This window comes from Corvus cornix, chromosome 14 (genome assembly GCF_000738735.6).
Source record: "Corvus cornix cornix isolate S_Up_H32 chromosome 14, ASM73873v5, whole genome shotgun sequence".
In the NCBI taxonomy this organism is placed as follows: domain Eukaryota; kingdom Metazoa; phylum Chordata; class Aves; order Passeriformes; family Corvidae; genus Corvus; species Corvus cornix.
Window position 1 is genome coordinate 15,636,752 of NC_046344.1, and position 14,815 is coordinate 15,651,566.

The 14,815-nt window shown below is 56.1% G+C and overlaps 1 protein-coding gene across 5 annotated transcripts in view; it reads left to right on the plus strand.

Annotated features, from left to right (window-relative positions):
- LOC104684645 (ankyrin repeat and fibronectin type-III domain-containing protein 1-like) overlaps positions 1-14,815 on the plus strand; it is a 247,639-nt gene that overhangs the window by 41,400 nt on the left and 191,424 nt on the right. For 2 of the 5 annotated variants that reach the window (XM_039560377.1, XM_039560378.1), the window contains exon 1: positions 12,662-13,629. The exons of 2 other annotated variants lie outside the window; for them this stretch is intronic. In XM_039560377.1, coding sequence (XP_039416311.1) covers positions 13,511-13,629 — 119 coding nt within the window. In that variant the 5' untranslated portion in view covers positions 12,662-13,510. Of the gene's footprint in view, positions 1-11,647; positions 11,780-12,661; positions 13,630-14,815 lie in introns of those variants that run through there. One more of the 5 variants, XM_039560380.1, reaches the window with a different exon arrangement.

Below are 14,815 nucleotides of genomic sequence, written 5' to 3' on the forward strand. Positions count from 1 at the left end.
TTCCTGAGCCCCGTGGGGCTGCTCGTGCTGTTCCAAGCACGTTCATCCATGAGTGTTCACGGGTCTGGCTGCTCTGCTGGCAGCTCCCATCTCCGCCTGGCTGGGACACCACCGGCCTGCCAGCAGTGACAGTGTGGCCTGTCTGATGTCCTCTGGTACTTGCCACCTTCAGTGCTTGTTTGCAGTTCTCTGCTCCATGCCTGAGATGCAGAGCAACCTTTTAAAACACGTTCTCCTGGATGTGTGTGGGGCTTTGTCCATAATGAGTATGTACCCTGCCTGCTCTGCATCCCTGGGGGTGGCACGAGAGATGCCAAGCTGTTTGCACCAGGGAGGACGTGGGTCACGTTGTCCTGGTGCCTGTCCCTCCTGCAGGACAAGAGCTGCTTCCCTGGTGCATTATTCCTGCTTTAAGCTGCTGGTGTGGGGTTGGGGAGGTCGGTCCTGCCGAGCAGCATTCCTGCGTGGTCACCCCGTGGGCTCTGAGCAGCATCCTGTCCCTGTCCAGGCAGGCAGGGACACCTTTCCCAGCCCTGCTGCGAGCACCAAGCAGAAAATCATCCCCTGACCTCTTTAGCTCCCACCCACTTGTGGCCAAATGTCTGGCGAACAAGGAGGCTGAGGGCATGGATTGCCACGTTCCACTGCAGTGCCCAGTGCTGCAGTGGCCCCCACAGCAGAGGGGGGCCTGGGTTCCACTGCAGAGGGAGGGAAGGCTAAGCTTTGTTGGAAAATGAGTGGCTGGAAAGACACAGCTGAGTTGGAGCCATGGCCCAGCTGGGCAGAGCCTGAGGATATTAGAGTGAGAAAGTCCCAGACTGTGTTTGGCAGCCTGAGTGCTGCAGGACAGCACATGGGTGCTGGTTACCCTCACTCTGTGGCCCTGCTCTGTCCATGCTCTGCAGCAGCTGATGTGAAGGAGCCCCAGGGGTTTGCTGAACATCCCAAAGCTGCTGCTTCCTGTAGGGATGGCCCCGAGATGAAGGCAGAGCTGTGGTGGGACCCATGGAGATGAGCCATGTGAGGCTGCACCAGGGAAACCCATCAGCTTCTGCCTTCGAAATGTGTCTGCCTGTGTTCAGCTTTTGCTTTTTATGTGTTGCCAGAGGGCTGCCGTGGGCAGATCCAGGTGATTTGGAACAACTCTGAAGGGAATGATAAGGGCTCCTGATTTTGGTGAGATTGTGACTTCTTTTTCCAGAATTTCTTTTGGGGCCTTTGGGAGTGAGGAGTTTTCCCTGCATGCCCCAGGCCCCAGCTGACACTTGTGGATGCAGACTGGGAGCTTACAAAGGTGCTGGCTCCTTCCCCTGGAATGAAGGCTGAGGTGGATTTCAGGGTCTGACAGAGGATGAGACTGTGCAGAGAGCTGCTGCCTGAGCTGGGGGGACCAAAGCAGAGACATCCAGCACTGGACAACATGGGCTAAGATGCAATCTTATTTTTTTCCTTCCTTTTTCTTGTTTTTCTCCTTTTTCTGTTGAGGTGTTACAGCTGGGGAAACCTCTTATGTGCCCCCAAACCAGCCTGGCACCAGGTAGGAGCCGTTGGCACCTGGGATGACCATGCAGTAAAGTAGAATCCCAGGATGGTTTGGGTGGGAGGGAACCTTAAAGCCCATCCCATCCCATCCCATCCCATCCCATCCCATCCCATCCCATCCCATCCCATCCCACCCCTGCCATGGGCAGGGACACCTTCCACTGTCCCAGGCTGCTCCAAGCCCCAATGTCCAGCCTGGCCTTGGACACTGCCAGGGATCCAGGGGCAGCCACAGCTGCTCTGGGCACCCTGTGCCAGGGCCTCCCCACCCTGCCAGGGAACAATTCCTTCCCAATATCCCATCCAGCCCTGCCCTCTGGCACTGGGAAGCCATTCCCTGTGTCCTGTCCCTCCAGCCCTTGTCCCCAGTCCCTCTGCAGCTCTCCTGGAGCCCCTTTAGGCCCTGCAAGGGGCTCTGAGCTCTCCCTGGAGCCTTCTGTTCTCCAGGTGAACACCCCCAGCTCTCCCAGCCTGGCTCCAGAGCAGAGGGGCTCCAGCCCTGGAAGTGGCTCAAGAGACTTTCCTGAGCCCCACCTGGGAGGGAAAGCAGCACCTTGAGTTTTGCCTGCTGGCCTGTGGGAGGGGACATATCCCGATTTTTGTCATGTGGGGATTGCACAATGCCGAGCTGCACCACTGAGCTCTGCCTGCCCCCGGCAGCCCGGCCGGGAGCCCGTGGCCGAAGGACGGCTCTCTGCCCCAGTTAGTTCATCTGCCATGGCTGAGCTTGGGGGGCTGGCACCCAGGGAGGAAGTGGGAAGTGCAGGTTTGTGCTGCTGTCATGATGCTCCCCGTGAGTCCCACCTGTGTCTTCTGCAAGCCTTGGGCAGCGAGAGACCCGGCCGTGCTGCCCGGGGGGAGGCAGACACGTGGGATGGGGCTCTCCAGCGTTTGGGGGGGCACAGCACAGCTCCCAGAGCTGCCTGAGGTGCTGGCAGAGATGTCCTGGCTGCTGCCAGCTGCTGCATGGGACAGTGAGGCTGCTCAACCCCACAGGTACCGTGGTGCTGGTCCCGCCTGTGCACTGAGAGATGGGCTGAGGTGTGGTGGTGTCTCTGCTTGTGCAGAGGTGCGTGTTGGGCTGAGCTGAGGTTCACAGGAATGATAAACAAAGGTGATGAACAAATGTTTGGGGTACTTCAAGCTTTTTTTCTCATTTGGGGTGACAAAGGGATGAATGCCTTGGCATTTTAGCTGAAGGCAGCCTGTGTGTTCGTACACTGATGAGAGCAGGTGTAGGAAGGAGCCTGTTCTGTCACACACTTCTGATGCTGCGTTTAGGTATTTGACAGGGAGAAGCACTGACCTCAGTGCCTTGTGCTCCACCATCTCCTCTCCCATGGCAGCTGGTAACTGATGTAGAAGTTTCAATTTCTGATTTGCTTTCTCTTTTGAGCAGAAGGTGTTTCCCTCCTGTCAGTGAGGAAAGTGCCTAGCAGTGTCTGTGCAGAGCACGTGCTGTGAGTTATTCTTCTCACCACATTGACCTCATGAGGTTGGCAGTTTGGGGGGTTTTCTGCTGTGGAACGTGGCTGCCATGCTGGGCCTCCTTCCTCCACACTGCAGGCAAGGTGTGCTCTGCTTCCCCTGTGTCCTGGCACAGCCTGACAGACCCCAGGGGGGTGTATGTAAAAGGTGTTGCCTTACAGCTGTTGCCCCCTTTCTTTAGGGAAGGGCACTGAATTATGGAGGGAACCCAGTGGATCCTTGACCCTGACTGTTTGGCAGAAACTCCCTTGACTAAACCCTCTGGCCAGCCAGCACTTAGATGCTGGGGTTTGCATGTGCTGGATGTGCAGTAGTTATGGGGCCTTTCCTGGTGTGGTCCAGGCTCTGGCAGGATCCTAGGATGCTTTGCCAGGGCTGGAGTGTTGTCTCGCTCCTCAGGGCACAACTTCACATTGCTCATCCCCTGGTGGGTGCTGGGGCAAGGTCCAAACCCCTCAGCCCTGGAAGGAGCCCCCTCCTCCCCTGCCCCTGTGTCGGGTGCAGTGCTTTCGTGGCCGTGGGATGAGTCAGCTCACTCCGGTGCTGAGGAAGTGTGGTTGGACTCGGCTGTGTTTTGGTTCAGAGCAGATCAGCTGAGCTGACTCATTTCTTCTCCTTTCTGCTTGTGCTGGTGTGAGTTTCACAGTGGGACACCAACCAGTTCCCATCAGCCTGCACAGACACCTCCCTGGGGTTTCTCTTCCCTCTGTCAGCACGGCAGCACCCTTTGAAGGCAGCAGCGGGGTAAAGGTAGGAGTAGAGGTGGGAAGGGCTGATGCTGCAGATGGTGCAGGATGCCAGGGTCTCCCTCCTCCTCTGCCTCCTTTCTCCACAGCAGCGAAACCCTGGTCTCACCACACAGGGCTGTGGTGTCGGGTTTGAACCATGTGTTCCTGGCGTGAGCATGACGTGAGCATGTGGGGCAGAGTCCTGGAAGCAGTCGGGTTCCTCAGGGCTCACACCGGAGAATGGGGGGCTTCCTGGGACCCCGGTGTGTGGCTGCCCCATGCACAGCTAATCCCACCAACTTCCAGGGCCTGTGGGTGTCCCTGAGGTGGCAGAGCTCAGGGAGCTGCTGTGAGTGCCCTGAGCAGCTCGCTGACTGGAGCTCTGTCCCTGCTGCCTGCATGTGGGCATGTGAGCAGGGACAGCAGTGCCTTGGAGCTGTACGGCAGCAGAGCTCCTCTCAGGTGAGGAGTCTCACTATGCAGCTTCTCATTTTGGTGGCTCTGACCATCTGGGTAATTGTCTTTGTCCTGCCCAATGGGGCTTTAAACATATTGCCTGTATTGTGAAGGATTGGATGTGATCTGCTTTGTCAGTCTTATTTTCCTGAAATAAGTCGAAGTATTTATTTTCCCTTGGGTGCTATTTGGGCTCTGTACTCTGGCAGTCCTGGAGGTTTTAATTTTACACAACTAGCATTTCAGAAGTTTTAGAGGTTTGTTTTGACTTTGTTTTAATTAAATTGCTGTAACCTGGGGGAAATCTTTGGCCTTAATTTAAATGGAAAGCCTTATTCTGAGTAAATCCAACATCCCTGTCTAGCTGGTGATTGTGCTGTTCAGAGTTTTGACAGGAAAAGTTAAAATTTGACTCCAGGCTTGAAAGTTTGCAATCATTGACTGCAACAGGCGGAGCCGGCTTGGTGGTGTAAGAGGATTACGTTAATCTATTGTTTGGGAAAGAAGTAAGATCTTAATAGATTCCATTTTATGCAGAAATGGAATAATTATTGGTTGAGAGGTGAAAAGAAAACAGTTGGAAGTAGAAATGGTGCCTGGTGTGGGATCCTGGGCTTGTTGAGGATGTCTGTGCCCCTCTGGGCCAGTGCTTCCTGAGGGATGTGGGACTCGTTTGGGGAGTAGGGAGGATTCAAATTCCCGTGGGGTCTGAGCACTGTCTCCTCCTGGAACAGCCTCTCCACCACACAAACCACAGCTGCCAGGCTGGGTCTGCTGCTAGGTCACAAAAGTCCAGGTGAGCTTGAGTCGTGAAGCCCTGGGAAGGGGAGGTGCTCAGGACGGTGCCTCCATGTCCATGGGATCAGTGGAAGAACTTCACCCAAATCAGAGGGAAGCTCGAGGCCGTGGATGAGTAATTTCCCAGAGAGGCTCTTGCATCTTAGGAAGAGATCCTTCCCTGGGAGGGTGGGCAGGCCCTGGCACAGGGTGCCCAGAGCAGCTGGGGCTGCCCCTGGATCCCTGGCAGTGCCCAAGGCCAGGCTGGACATTGGGGCTTGGAGCACCCTGGGACAGTGGGAGGTGTCCCTGCCCATGGCAGGGTTGGGATGGGATGGGCTTTAAGGTCCCTTTCAACCCAAACCAGTCTGTGATTCCATGATTCTGTGATTTATCCATAATTCCCTTCCAAGCAGGCCATGCCAGGTGCTAAGAGGGAGCTGGTCAGATGCTCATCCTGCTCATTTTGTTGTGTATGAGGTGATCTCCTATGCCTGGCTGTTAATCTGATTTTGATCCCTCTTCAGCCAGCGGCCACTGGTGCCACCTCCCTGCCCTGGTGAGCCCCAGGAGGGGACACAGCAGCCGTGGGCAGTGCCCAGCAGTCACAGGTGGTTCAGAAAGCTGGGGCACAAGGTGAAGGGAGCAGCAGGGGCTCCCTGAGCAGCCACCACGGTTGTGTACACCCTGGTGTGTACAGGACCGGGAGGAGCAGGTGCAACACACAGTGAAAATGGTGTGCCCAGGATGGCTTTGCCCACGGGCTGGCAGCTGGGCACAACCGCTCCGTCCCTTGTCTGCCTCCTCGTTCTCCGACCACACCACTGCGAGCCTGGCCCCTTTTGGGATGCCTTGGGGGTTGTGTGCTTGCTAAGGAAACCCTTGTAAGAGCCCCCCTGGGTCTGACAGGGGTGCTGGGGGACGCAGTTGTTGGGAGCAGCTGTGGGAGGGCTGCTCCTCCTCGGAGCTCTGCTGTCTGTGGGATGCCGGCAGCTGCATCGATCCGGTCCCCTGGCTCTCCCAGCCTGGAGACTGCTTGCTCCTTATTGATTATCATTTTTTTTTTCTGAAGACTGATGAAGTTTGCTGGGCTCTAATTGCATGAATTATTCTCCTTTCCATTTTCTGAAATCTTTGATCATGTTAATGAGTTTTCCAATTTTTGCTTCAGGTTTTGCCAGGGCTGGCTTTTCAGGGGAAAAGAACAACTGGTGTGCAGTGAGCTGGGTCTGTTCCCAGGCTGCTTGAGTGTGTGGGGATTATACATGTCCCAGTTTGTCCCACGTGGGCAGGATCTGGGTTTTTTTTCCCTTTTCATTTGAAAGAATCATAGAATTAAACCATAGAATTACAGAATGTCTTGACTTGGATGGGACCCATGAGGATCATCCAGTCCAGCTCCTGGGCCTGCACAGACACCCCAACAACCCCACCCTGTGCATCCCTGAGAGGGTTGTGCAAGCACTCCTAGAGCTCTGGCAGCCTTGGGGCTGAGATCGTTCCCTGGGGATCAAATGAATTTTGGGTGGGTCTCAAGCAGTGTGGGGGGGCAGAGCCAATGTGGCCACTTTTGGGAATGGTTCCGCAGAGGCAGCACCCGTTGCCCATAAGACAGCCCTGCCAGCTCCAAATGTCCTCAGATTATCCTGTCTTTGTTTCTTCTTTGGCTGTGTTTCTTCCCATCACCTCACTGTTGATGTTGTATACTTTCTTCAGTCCTTTTGAACTCAACAAATTATTTTTAGGAGGTATCAACAAATTTTCTCTCTTTTTTCACTTAGCAAGTATCTAGAAGCCTGTGTGGCTCCTGCAGCTGCCTGTGCTGCTGGCTGCTTTTCCCTGCCCTTATCTCTTCCCTGCAAGCCTGAGCTATGTTTTTGTACAGCCATCAGGGAGCAGCACCCGGGACAGCCCTGCTTTGGGAGATAATTATCCCTGTGTGCCCGTGATTTAACTGCACAGGGCTGCGAGTGGGGAGAACCTTTTGAAGTGGGATGAAATAACCTGGCAATTTCCATCGATCCGGGGGGTTAAAAAGGGAATTGGATTTCAGGAGCATGCACATCCCACGCTGCTCCAGGCAGGGACAGATGCTCATCAGCTGCTGCAGGTGGGTTACTGGATCAGCACCGGTGTCTCTGTGCTGGGGGCTGGTGCTGCCTCTGTGCTGCCCCACTGGATTTGGTGGTGGTTCCACCTCTGCTCCCTGGGTGCTTCTCTGGGAAGGTGAATTTTTGTAGAATCATAGGAAGAACCCACGAGGATCACAAGTCCAGCTCCTGGCCCTGCACAGACACCCCAACAACCCCACCCTGGGCATCCCTGGCAGCGCTGTCCAAACGCTCCTGGAGCTCTGGCAGCCTCGGGGCCATGCCCATTCCCTGGGGAGCCTGGGCAGTGCCCAGCACCCTCTGGGGGAAGAGTCTTTTCCTAATATCCAGCCTGACCATCCCCTGACACAGCTCCAGCCGCTCCCTGTCACAGAGAGCAGAGATCAGAGCTGCCCCTCAGGATGAAGCTGCAGCCCCGGTGAGCTCTCTGCTCCATCTCCTCTTCTCCAGCTGAACAAACCAAGTTCCCTCAGCCTCTCCTCCTACAGCTTCCGCTCCAAACCCTTCCCCATCCTTGTGGTGCAAGGCTCTCCCTGCATGATTCTGTTACTTCCAAGAGAGAGGGTATTTTAATTTAATTTGAGAATGAGGGTATTTTACCTTAATTTGGGCAGCACATCTGGGTTTGCTGCTGGAATTAGAGTAGTTGTGCTAAGTGATACATTGGGTAAATCAGTAAATTGATGTGGCTGGCTCGTGGTAGGTACCGGCACGGAAATGTGTGTGTAATGCAATAGAGCTGGCAATTACTGCAAAGTGCCTGCTTAGGCTGAAATTATTGAACCTCTTGCACACTCTGCACTTTATTACAGCTGTGTTGAGATGTAGCACTTCCCAGAGGGCTTCACAGCTCTGCCAGCAAGTGTGCCTCGCTCCCAGGGCTGTGCTGTTCCCAGGAGTTGGCTCCAGGAGCCTCCAGCTGTGCTTCTCCAGGGCTCTGGGCACCAGGGAGGACCTGCAGTGTTGTGCCGCTGTGGGCTCCTGTTTGCACAGAGCACGGGCACATTTAGACTCAAGATGAAATGCTTTGGTGAATTCTGGATGGAATAACTTAGGTTGGAAAAGTCCTCCAAGATCATTGAGTCCAGCTGTTACCTCAGCACTGCCAAGCCCACTCATGTCCCTTCACAGGGAAGAATTCCTTCCCAATATCCCATCCAGCCCTGCCCTCTGGCACTGGGAAGCCATTCCCCCTTGTCCTGTCACTCCAAAGTCCCTCTGCAGCTCTCCTGGAGCCCCTTTAGGCCCTGCAAGGGGCTCTGAGGTGTCCCTGGAGCCTTCTCCTCTCCAGGTGAACACCCCCAGCTCTCCCAGCCTGGCTGCAGAGCAGAGGGGCTCCAGCCCTTGGAGCATCTCCGTGGCCTCCTCTGGATTTGTTTTGATGTCTCTTGTGCATTTGTTTCTTAAATCAGTTCATACTTGCATTTAACATGTTTCTTTGCATGCACGTTGATAATTGGTTTTGAACATCCTGTGCAATAATGTATTCCAGTTTTATTTTTATAGCTATCCCAAAACATTTGATGGTTCTCTGGTACACTGGGTTAACCAGCAGTGCAAAACAGGGCCTCAGTCACTGTGAGTGTATTTAAAATAGGGTGGAAGAAGTTTATTTCCTAAACACCAAAAATTAGTGCTCAGAATTAAAAAAAAATAGTGATTATCAAAATTCTTCAGTATTGGCCGAAAGATGTGTCAGGGAGCTGATGTGTGATCAGTGGCCAGTTTTCAGCAGTTTGGAAAATTCCTGCTCCAAAGCCCTTTGAAGTCCCCGTGGTGCTTTCAGGTGCCTTCCCAGGTGCCTTGGAGAAGCTGGTCCCTCCCCAGCTGCACTAAGAGAAGGCTCATGAGAAATCCTCTTCCACCTGACCTGAGGACACAGATGTTCTTGGGGGATTGGGAAGCTTCCTCTCACCCAGTTTTGGGGCTCTCAGCAGGTATTTGTCCCTTGTGGGGAGAGGACTCTGATGACAACAGATGGAAACTGGGTGAAACAGTGAAATGAGCCCTTTGCCACAGGACATCCTGGGATGAGCAGGCAGCAGTGCCTCCTGCTCCAGGCTCTGGTGCCGATGAGCTGCTCAGGCTCCAGCTCCTCCTTTGGCCCATCTGGCAGCTTTTCTAGACTGTTCTGGTGCTGTCACTGCTTAATGTCACACCTCCAGTCTAGGACTCCACTTGTGCATCCTCTGCGTTGCTGGAGTTCTGCTCTCCAGGAATCAGCCAGCCTGGGAAAGGAACAGAGGGAAAGGGAGCCTTAAACCAGTCAAGGTTTCACTTGTAGAGATGGGGTGGCTGCTCCCACTGTGGCTTCAACCTGTTTTAATTGCTTCCCCCAAACACTGGGAGGTTGGGTACTGGGGAGCATCCCCCCTGCTGTCCTGGCGGAGGGATGAGCTGCTGGAAGCACGGCTGAAGGAGGAGCAGGATGGGCTCTGCATCAGCTGCTGAGTGGCTTTTGGAGATGCAGCTCCCCAGAAGGGCCAGGGCTGGAAAGTGGGTGTGTTTAACTGGTGTTGAGTGGTCTGGGTGTGGAGTGAAACTGGAGCCCTGGAGAAATATAGTTGGGGTCCTCGTGGACTGTATAGGAGTGGATGGAGGAGCTGTCAGCTCAGAAGAACCCCCTTTTCCTCTTTCCCTGCTTCTGCCTATCCATATTTAAGAAGTGTAATTGGAGCAAAAGCTGCTTGGGGAAGCCACAGAGATGTAACCAGATCTGGTTTGCTCACACTGGGCTCAGGAGCACAGGGGCTGGGGGCTGCAGGGAGTCTGGGAATGGTGCCAGGGCTGGCTGGCTTGTCCCACTGTGCTGGCTGGCCACAGGAGCTGGCACAGAAGCTTCCTAGTTCACACTTAGGATGTCTGAGCTGTTGGGACGTAGCTGTGATGACTTCTGCCTGAAAAAGCTTTGATGATGTTTGCAAGCTGAGACTGGTGCTGGTTCCCACATCTGCCGTGGCTTCACTGTGTTTGGAGGGCTCTGAAATGGGGAATGTTGGTGTCTATGGCCCAGGAACGTGTGAGGTGACCCAGCCAGCCAGGCTGTGTTTGACGTGTGGGTGTTTTTCTCCTCCCAAAAGCTGCAGCCAGAGGTGTGAGATGCCTGTGCCAGGGCTGGGTGGTGGCAGCGCAGCTGTGCTCAGCATCCCCCAAGTCCCAGTGCCATGTGGGTCCTGATTCCTGCTTTAACATCTCCTCCACAGCTCCTCTTAAAAATCAGTTTATGTCTCTGCAAATTAAACCACTGTTTCGCTTATGAAGTGTTTCATGCCACTGATAAGTGGAAGTGGGAAGCTGTCGCATCGCTGAGTGCGTGGCTGCAAACCCCAGCACAGCAGATTGTTAATGTGAAATTAGAGAGTTCAGCAATATCTTGGCAGATTGCCTCTGCTGCCTAATAGGATGCACCGAGCTCCTCTGGGAGCCAGCTGGTGTGACAGCCCTGTCTGAAGGGTTGACCACTCATTCTTTGAGCAAGGAAAAGCCTGAGGGCTGTTCCATGTCCTTGGGGCAAAGGAGACAGCCCTTCCCTTGCTCCAAGCCACCAGCACAAAAGCAGAGACTAACCCAGAGGAGAGATGTGGGAGCTTGTGCTGCCTCTGACCCAGCACTGGTTGCGCTTTCAGCCAGATGGGTCCCAGTCAGCCTGGTCCAGGGTGATGGGGTACGCTGGGGGGCTGTAATCCCATCTGGAGTACCACTTTTTGGGCACAGATGGAGGTGTTTATGGAGCTGTCTGATCTTTCAGGCATTGGTACCTTCAATGCCACCATCCCCAGCTTATCCAGAGGTTTCATGAAGGTAGCGTTCCCTCCTGTTTGTTTTCCAGGTGCTGGCATTTGTTGGGCTCATGGACTAAGCTCTGCAGCCTCGTTGGGAGCCTGACTCCCTGCCAAGAGCTGTGGCTCCTACCTACCCCCCACCGGAGGGGACTGCAGAAATGTGTGGTGTCCCTGGCTGTAGGGCTGTGCCCCATGCAGCTGGAATGCTGGGCAAGTCTGGCTGTCGAATCCTCCTGCTGTTTTTACCAGTCTTCCAAATTGCACTTTTGTCCCTAAACAGTTCTGCTTTGCTCATGCCAAAGGAGGATCCCTGGGGCAGCACCGCTGCTCCTCTGCCCTCCCAGCAGGTGGTGGGAGGAAGGGGACAAGAGAGGGATTCAAATTAACGCCACTCTTCCTCTCCACTCCTCTTGCTGCCCTGTCCAGCCCCTCTCCTGTTGCCTTGGCATAGCTCGGGAGCAGGTAACATCACCGCTGCCAGGTGACCCCGCTGTCCTCCTCAACTCCAAGGTGTGTGTGCCTCAGCCCCAGTTCCCTCCGGGAGAGCCGGTGCTGTGCCGTTTTCCAAGCAGGGAAACAAGAATTTGTCCCCCTTCTGCCTCTCCTTTTCTTATCTCCCCCTCGGCTGCTTCCCGCTGCCTCCCGCCAGCCCCCTCTGCTCTCCCCCGGCTCCTCCGCTCTCCTCCGGCTCATCTGACCTCCTGTGACGTGTTGCATTTCACCGCGGTCGGTAACGGGGAGCCGATGGCAGATAAGAGGGGGTTCAGTGTTACCGGCTCGCGCTGCGCCGCACAGAGCCAGCCGGCGGATGCTCTGCCCTCGCCACAAACCCATCGATTTGGGGAAGCGCCCTGGACCCCTCCCCGGCTGCGGCGGAGCCCCTCGGAGGGAGAAGGTGGGAGCCGGGGGTGGGTGGCTGTGCGGAGCAGTGCGCGAACAGCTTTATTTCCCCAGCTGCGAGAGGGGAGCAGCCCCCGCTCTCCCTCCCCGTGTGTGCCCGGCAGGGAGAAGGTGGCCGGGGGCCGTGTGCCTGCCCGGCGGAGGTGCTGGCAGGGTCCCCCACGGCCGCGGAGCCCCCCGAGCATCGCCAGCCCCCGGCTTTGTGTGCGGGTCTGCGGCGGCTCGCTCTGTTTGCCGGGATGGATGTCAGCGCCCGGAGCGGGGAGCAGGGATGGTGCAAACAAATGATCCCCCCCAAAAAAGCGCGGGCGAGGACGGTGACGGTGACGGGGACTGTGACTCTGCCGGTCACAAGCAGCCGGCGGGGGCGGCCGCCCGGGTGTCCCTGGGCCGTGCTCCGCGGGGCGCACCCGGCTGCTCAGGCATTTAATTCCAAGGGGAAAGCTGAGCCTGAGTCTACAGGAGAAGAAGGAAAATAAGGGAGGAGGGAAGTGGAGGTCAGGAAGGGTTTTCGGCAGTGGATGGCCGTCCCTGGTGGCCAGGGGGCTGCTTGCGGGGGATGGCTCTAAGCAGGGAAATAACAAGGAATGCAGGTTGCTTATTTTTTAACATGGCATCCACACCAGAGTGATAAAAGGGTGTGCAGGGAGCTTGGGGCTCTGCCAGCTCAGTTACCACCAGTTTCCTTGTTGTTTCCTCTCTTGGCATGGCTGGGAGTCGCCGTCAGACACCCCTTCCCCTGGATATGCTTCACTGACCTGATCTGGCTTTGCTCCATGGGGCTGGAGCAAGGTTTGGGCGGTTTTTTTCTGAAGCCCTTGTTTTTTCTCCGCCCAGCTGGCGTCAGGCGCCGAGGATGCAGAGACAAGTGCTCCTGACTAGGGGAGGGCTGGCAGGAGGATTTCCCTTCGGGTTCACAGCATCCCCGTGTCTGCTGTCTGCTGTGGAAAGGCTTTGTGCTGGAGCGTGGGGAGCAGAGCTCACAGGTGACCTCTACCTGGATCAGCCTCGCTTGCTTTAAATGCCTGTCCCTCTCCTTGGGCTCAGGTGTTTGGTGACAGGCTGGAAAGTCATGGTAGGTAGGTGCTGCTGGCAGCTGAGGGTGCCTTCTGCTTTGGAAAACAGGGAGGGAGGAAAACTGGTCGACTCTGAATAGCCTTGGGAAGAGCAAGCGGGGATCCTCTCCACGCTGTAAGAACAGACCCTTTGGAAAGTCATCCGAGCAGCCGATTTCTTGGGGTTTCTCATCACCTCTGAGATCAAACCCCATCCTCTTCCTCAGCCAAGGGCCACCACAGCCACGCTGGGCCACCTCCTCAGAGGGCAGCTCCTTCACCTGCCCAGTGGCACTCGCCGTGGGGGCTCGCAGACCTGTGCCAGCGCTACCGAGGGACCCTTTCCAGCGAGCACTTTCAATTTTTCCTCTTCCTCCTTCACTCAGCTCTGCAGCATCACATGAAATACATGTGCAGCCGCCAGCTGCTCTGAGCTGTGACCTGCGCTTGGCTCAGGGAGACAGGACTTAGCACCCTCCAGATCTGAGGGCTCACTGTGCACGCTGTGGACTGTCCAAGTAATTCCTGGCTGAACTCCTGCCCTGTGCTGGGTCCATCCGGCCCCGCTCCCTCCCGGTGCCGAGGGCTGGCGGAGCACGCGGGGCAGCGGGCACGGCCGGGGTGTAGCATGCACGAGGGTGCAGAGGGACACAGGGACGCCAGCGGGAGCCATGGCTTCGTTTGGGAAGCTGACGGAGTATTTCAGCCTGAGGAAGTCGAGGCCAGAGCTGCGCTCCAGGCGCTGGGGCCGGCGGAGCGGGAGCTGTTGCTGTAGTGTCACGGAGTGCAGGTACGAGGTGGCAGTGACCCGACTGTCCTGGTGCCTCCGTGTGTGCCCAGGGGCTGCGGGATGGGATGTGCAATCCTTGGTGCTTTGCTTTCCGTTTACCTCTCTTGGGGCTGGGAGGGGGCTGGGAGCAAGGCAAGGGCTCTGGAAGCATTACCCTGTTCCTGTCTGGGGCTCCCACAGAGCTCATTGCTGCGGGATGTCTCCGGCAGGCTCTGGGACCTTGCATCTGTCTCCATGCCCAGGGCATGTCCCAGGTGTTGGTGGCACATCTTGGGTGTCTGCTGGGTGACCACGTGCACCTGTGCCTGCCTGCCTCTGCCTGGTGCTCTCTGCTGTGCCACTGCACTGTCCCCTCGTCAGAGGAGCGAGGTCATTGCACCAAAGTCACCCTTCCCTGCACCTGCCCCGTGCAAAGGCCTCTGCAGGGGCAGCAAGAAGTGGCTTCTCAGGTGAAGTGGCATCTGTGGGTATGAGGTGCTGATGGAGCATCCTGGCATGTAGGAAGGGTCTGGGCAATGGAGAGGGGAGCTCCTCTGGGCAGACAGACACGCGGTTCATTGTCAGCTTGTTTGGGATACGGACCAATGAGGGGGTCGCAGTGGGGATGGAGAGGGTGGCATTTGGGCTGACTGGAAATCCTCTGGGAGCGTGTGAGTGCTCAGAGTTGTGTGTGAGTGGGGGGGGGGTGCACACATCCTTGTTTTGCATGTAAACACAGTTACTGTAATTAAGAAAATTGCTCTGTGCCTGGGTGGCTTCTCCTTGGATGTTCTGTGAGGCCTGTAGGACAGGGCTAGCACTCAGTGCTGCTCTGGGCTCTCCCCCATTTGAGTGGGCTCAGCCTGAGCAGCGTGTCCCCAGATCTCCTGCTGACCTGCACACGGTGCCTCCCTGCTGCTGTGGGGTGTAGGTCTGTGTAGGGACACACAGGGCGAAAAATAGCACCAAGCTGTTCACTTACCTTCTTCCCTGGTTGTTGAGCACTTTGTAAAGGTTATTAAAATATCTACGCATTCAAATGAAGTTGGAGCCCCTCCTGCTGCTGCCCATGTTGCTGCTGCCCATGTTGCTGCTGAGACAGTGAGACGTGCACAGCCGCCGCTGTCTCCCCTCTTCCCTCGGTGGCTGAAGAAGAGTCTCCTCCACTCAGTCGTTTCTCCGGAAACGTTCCTGGCAGAGCCAGGAG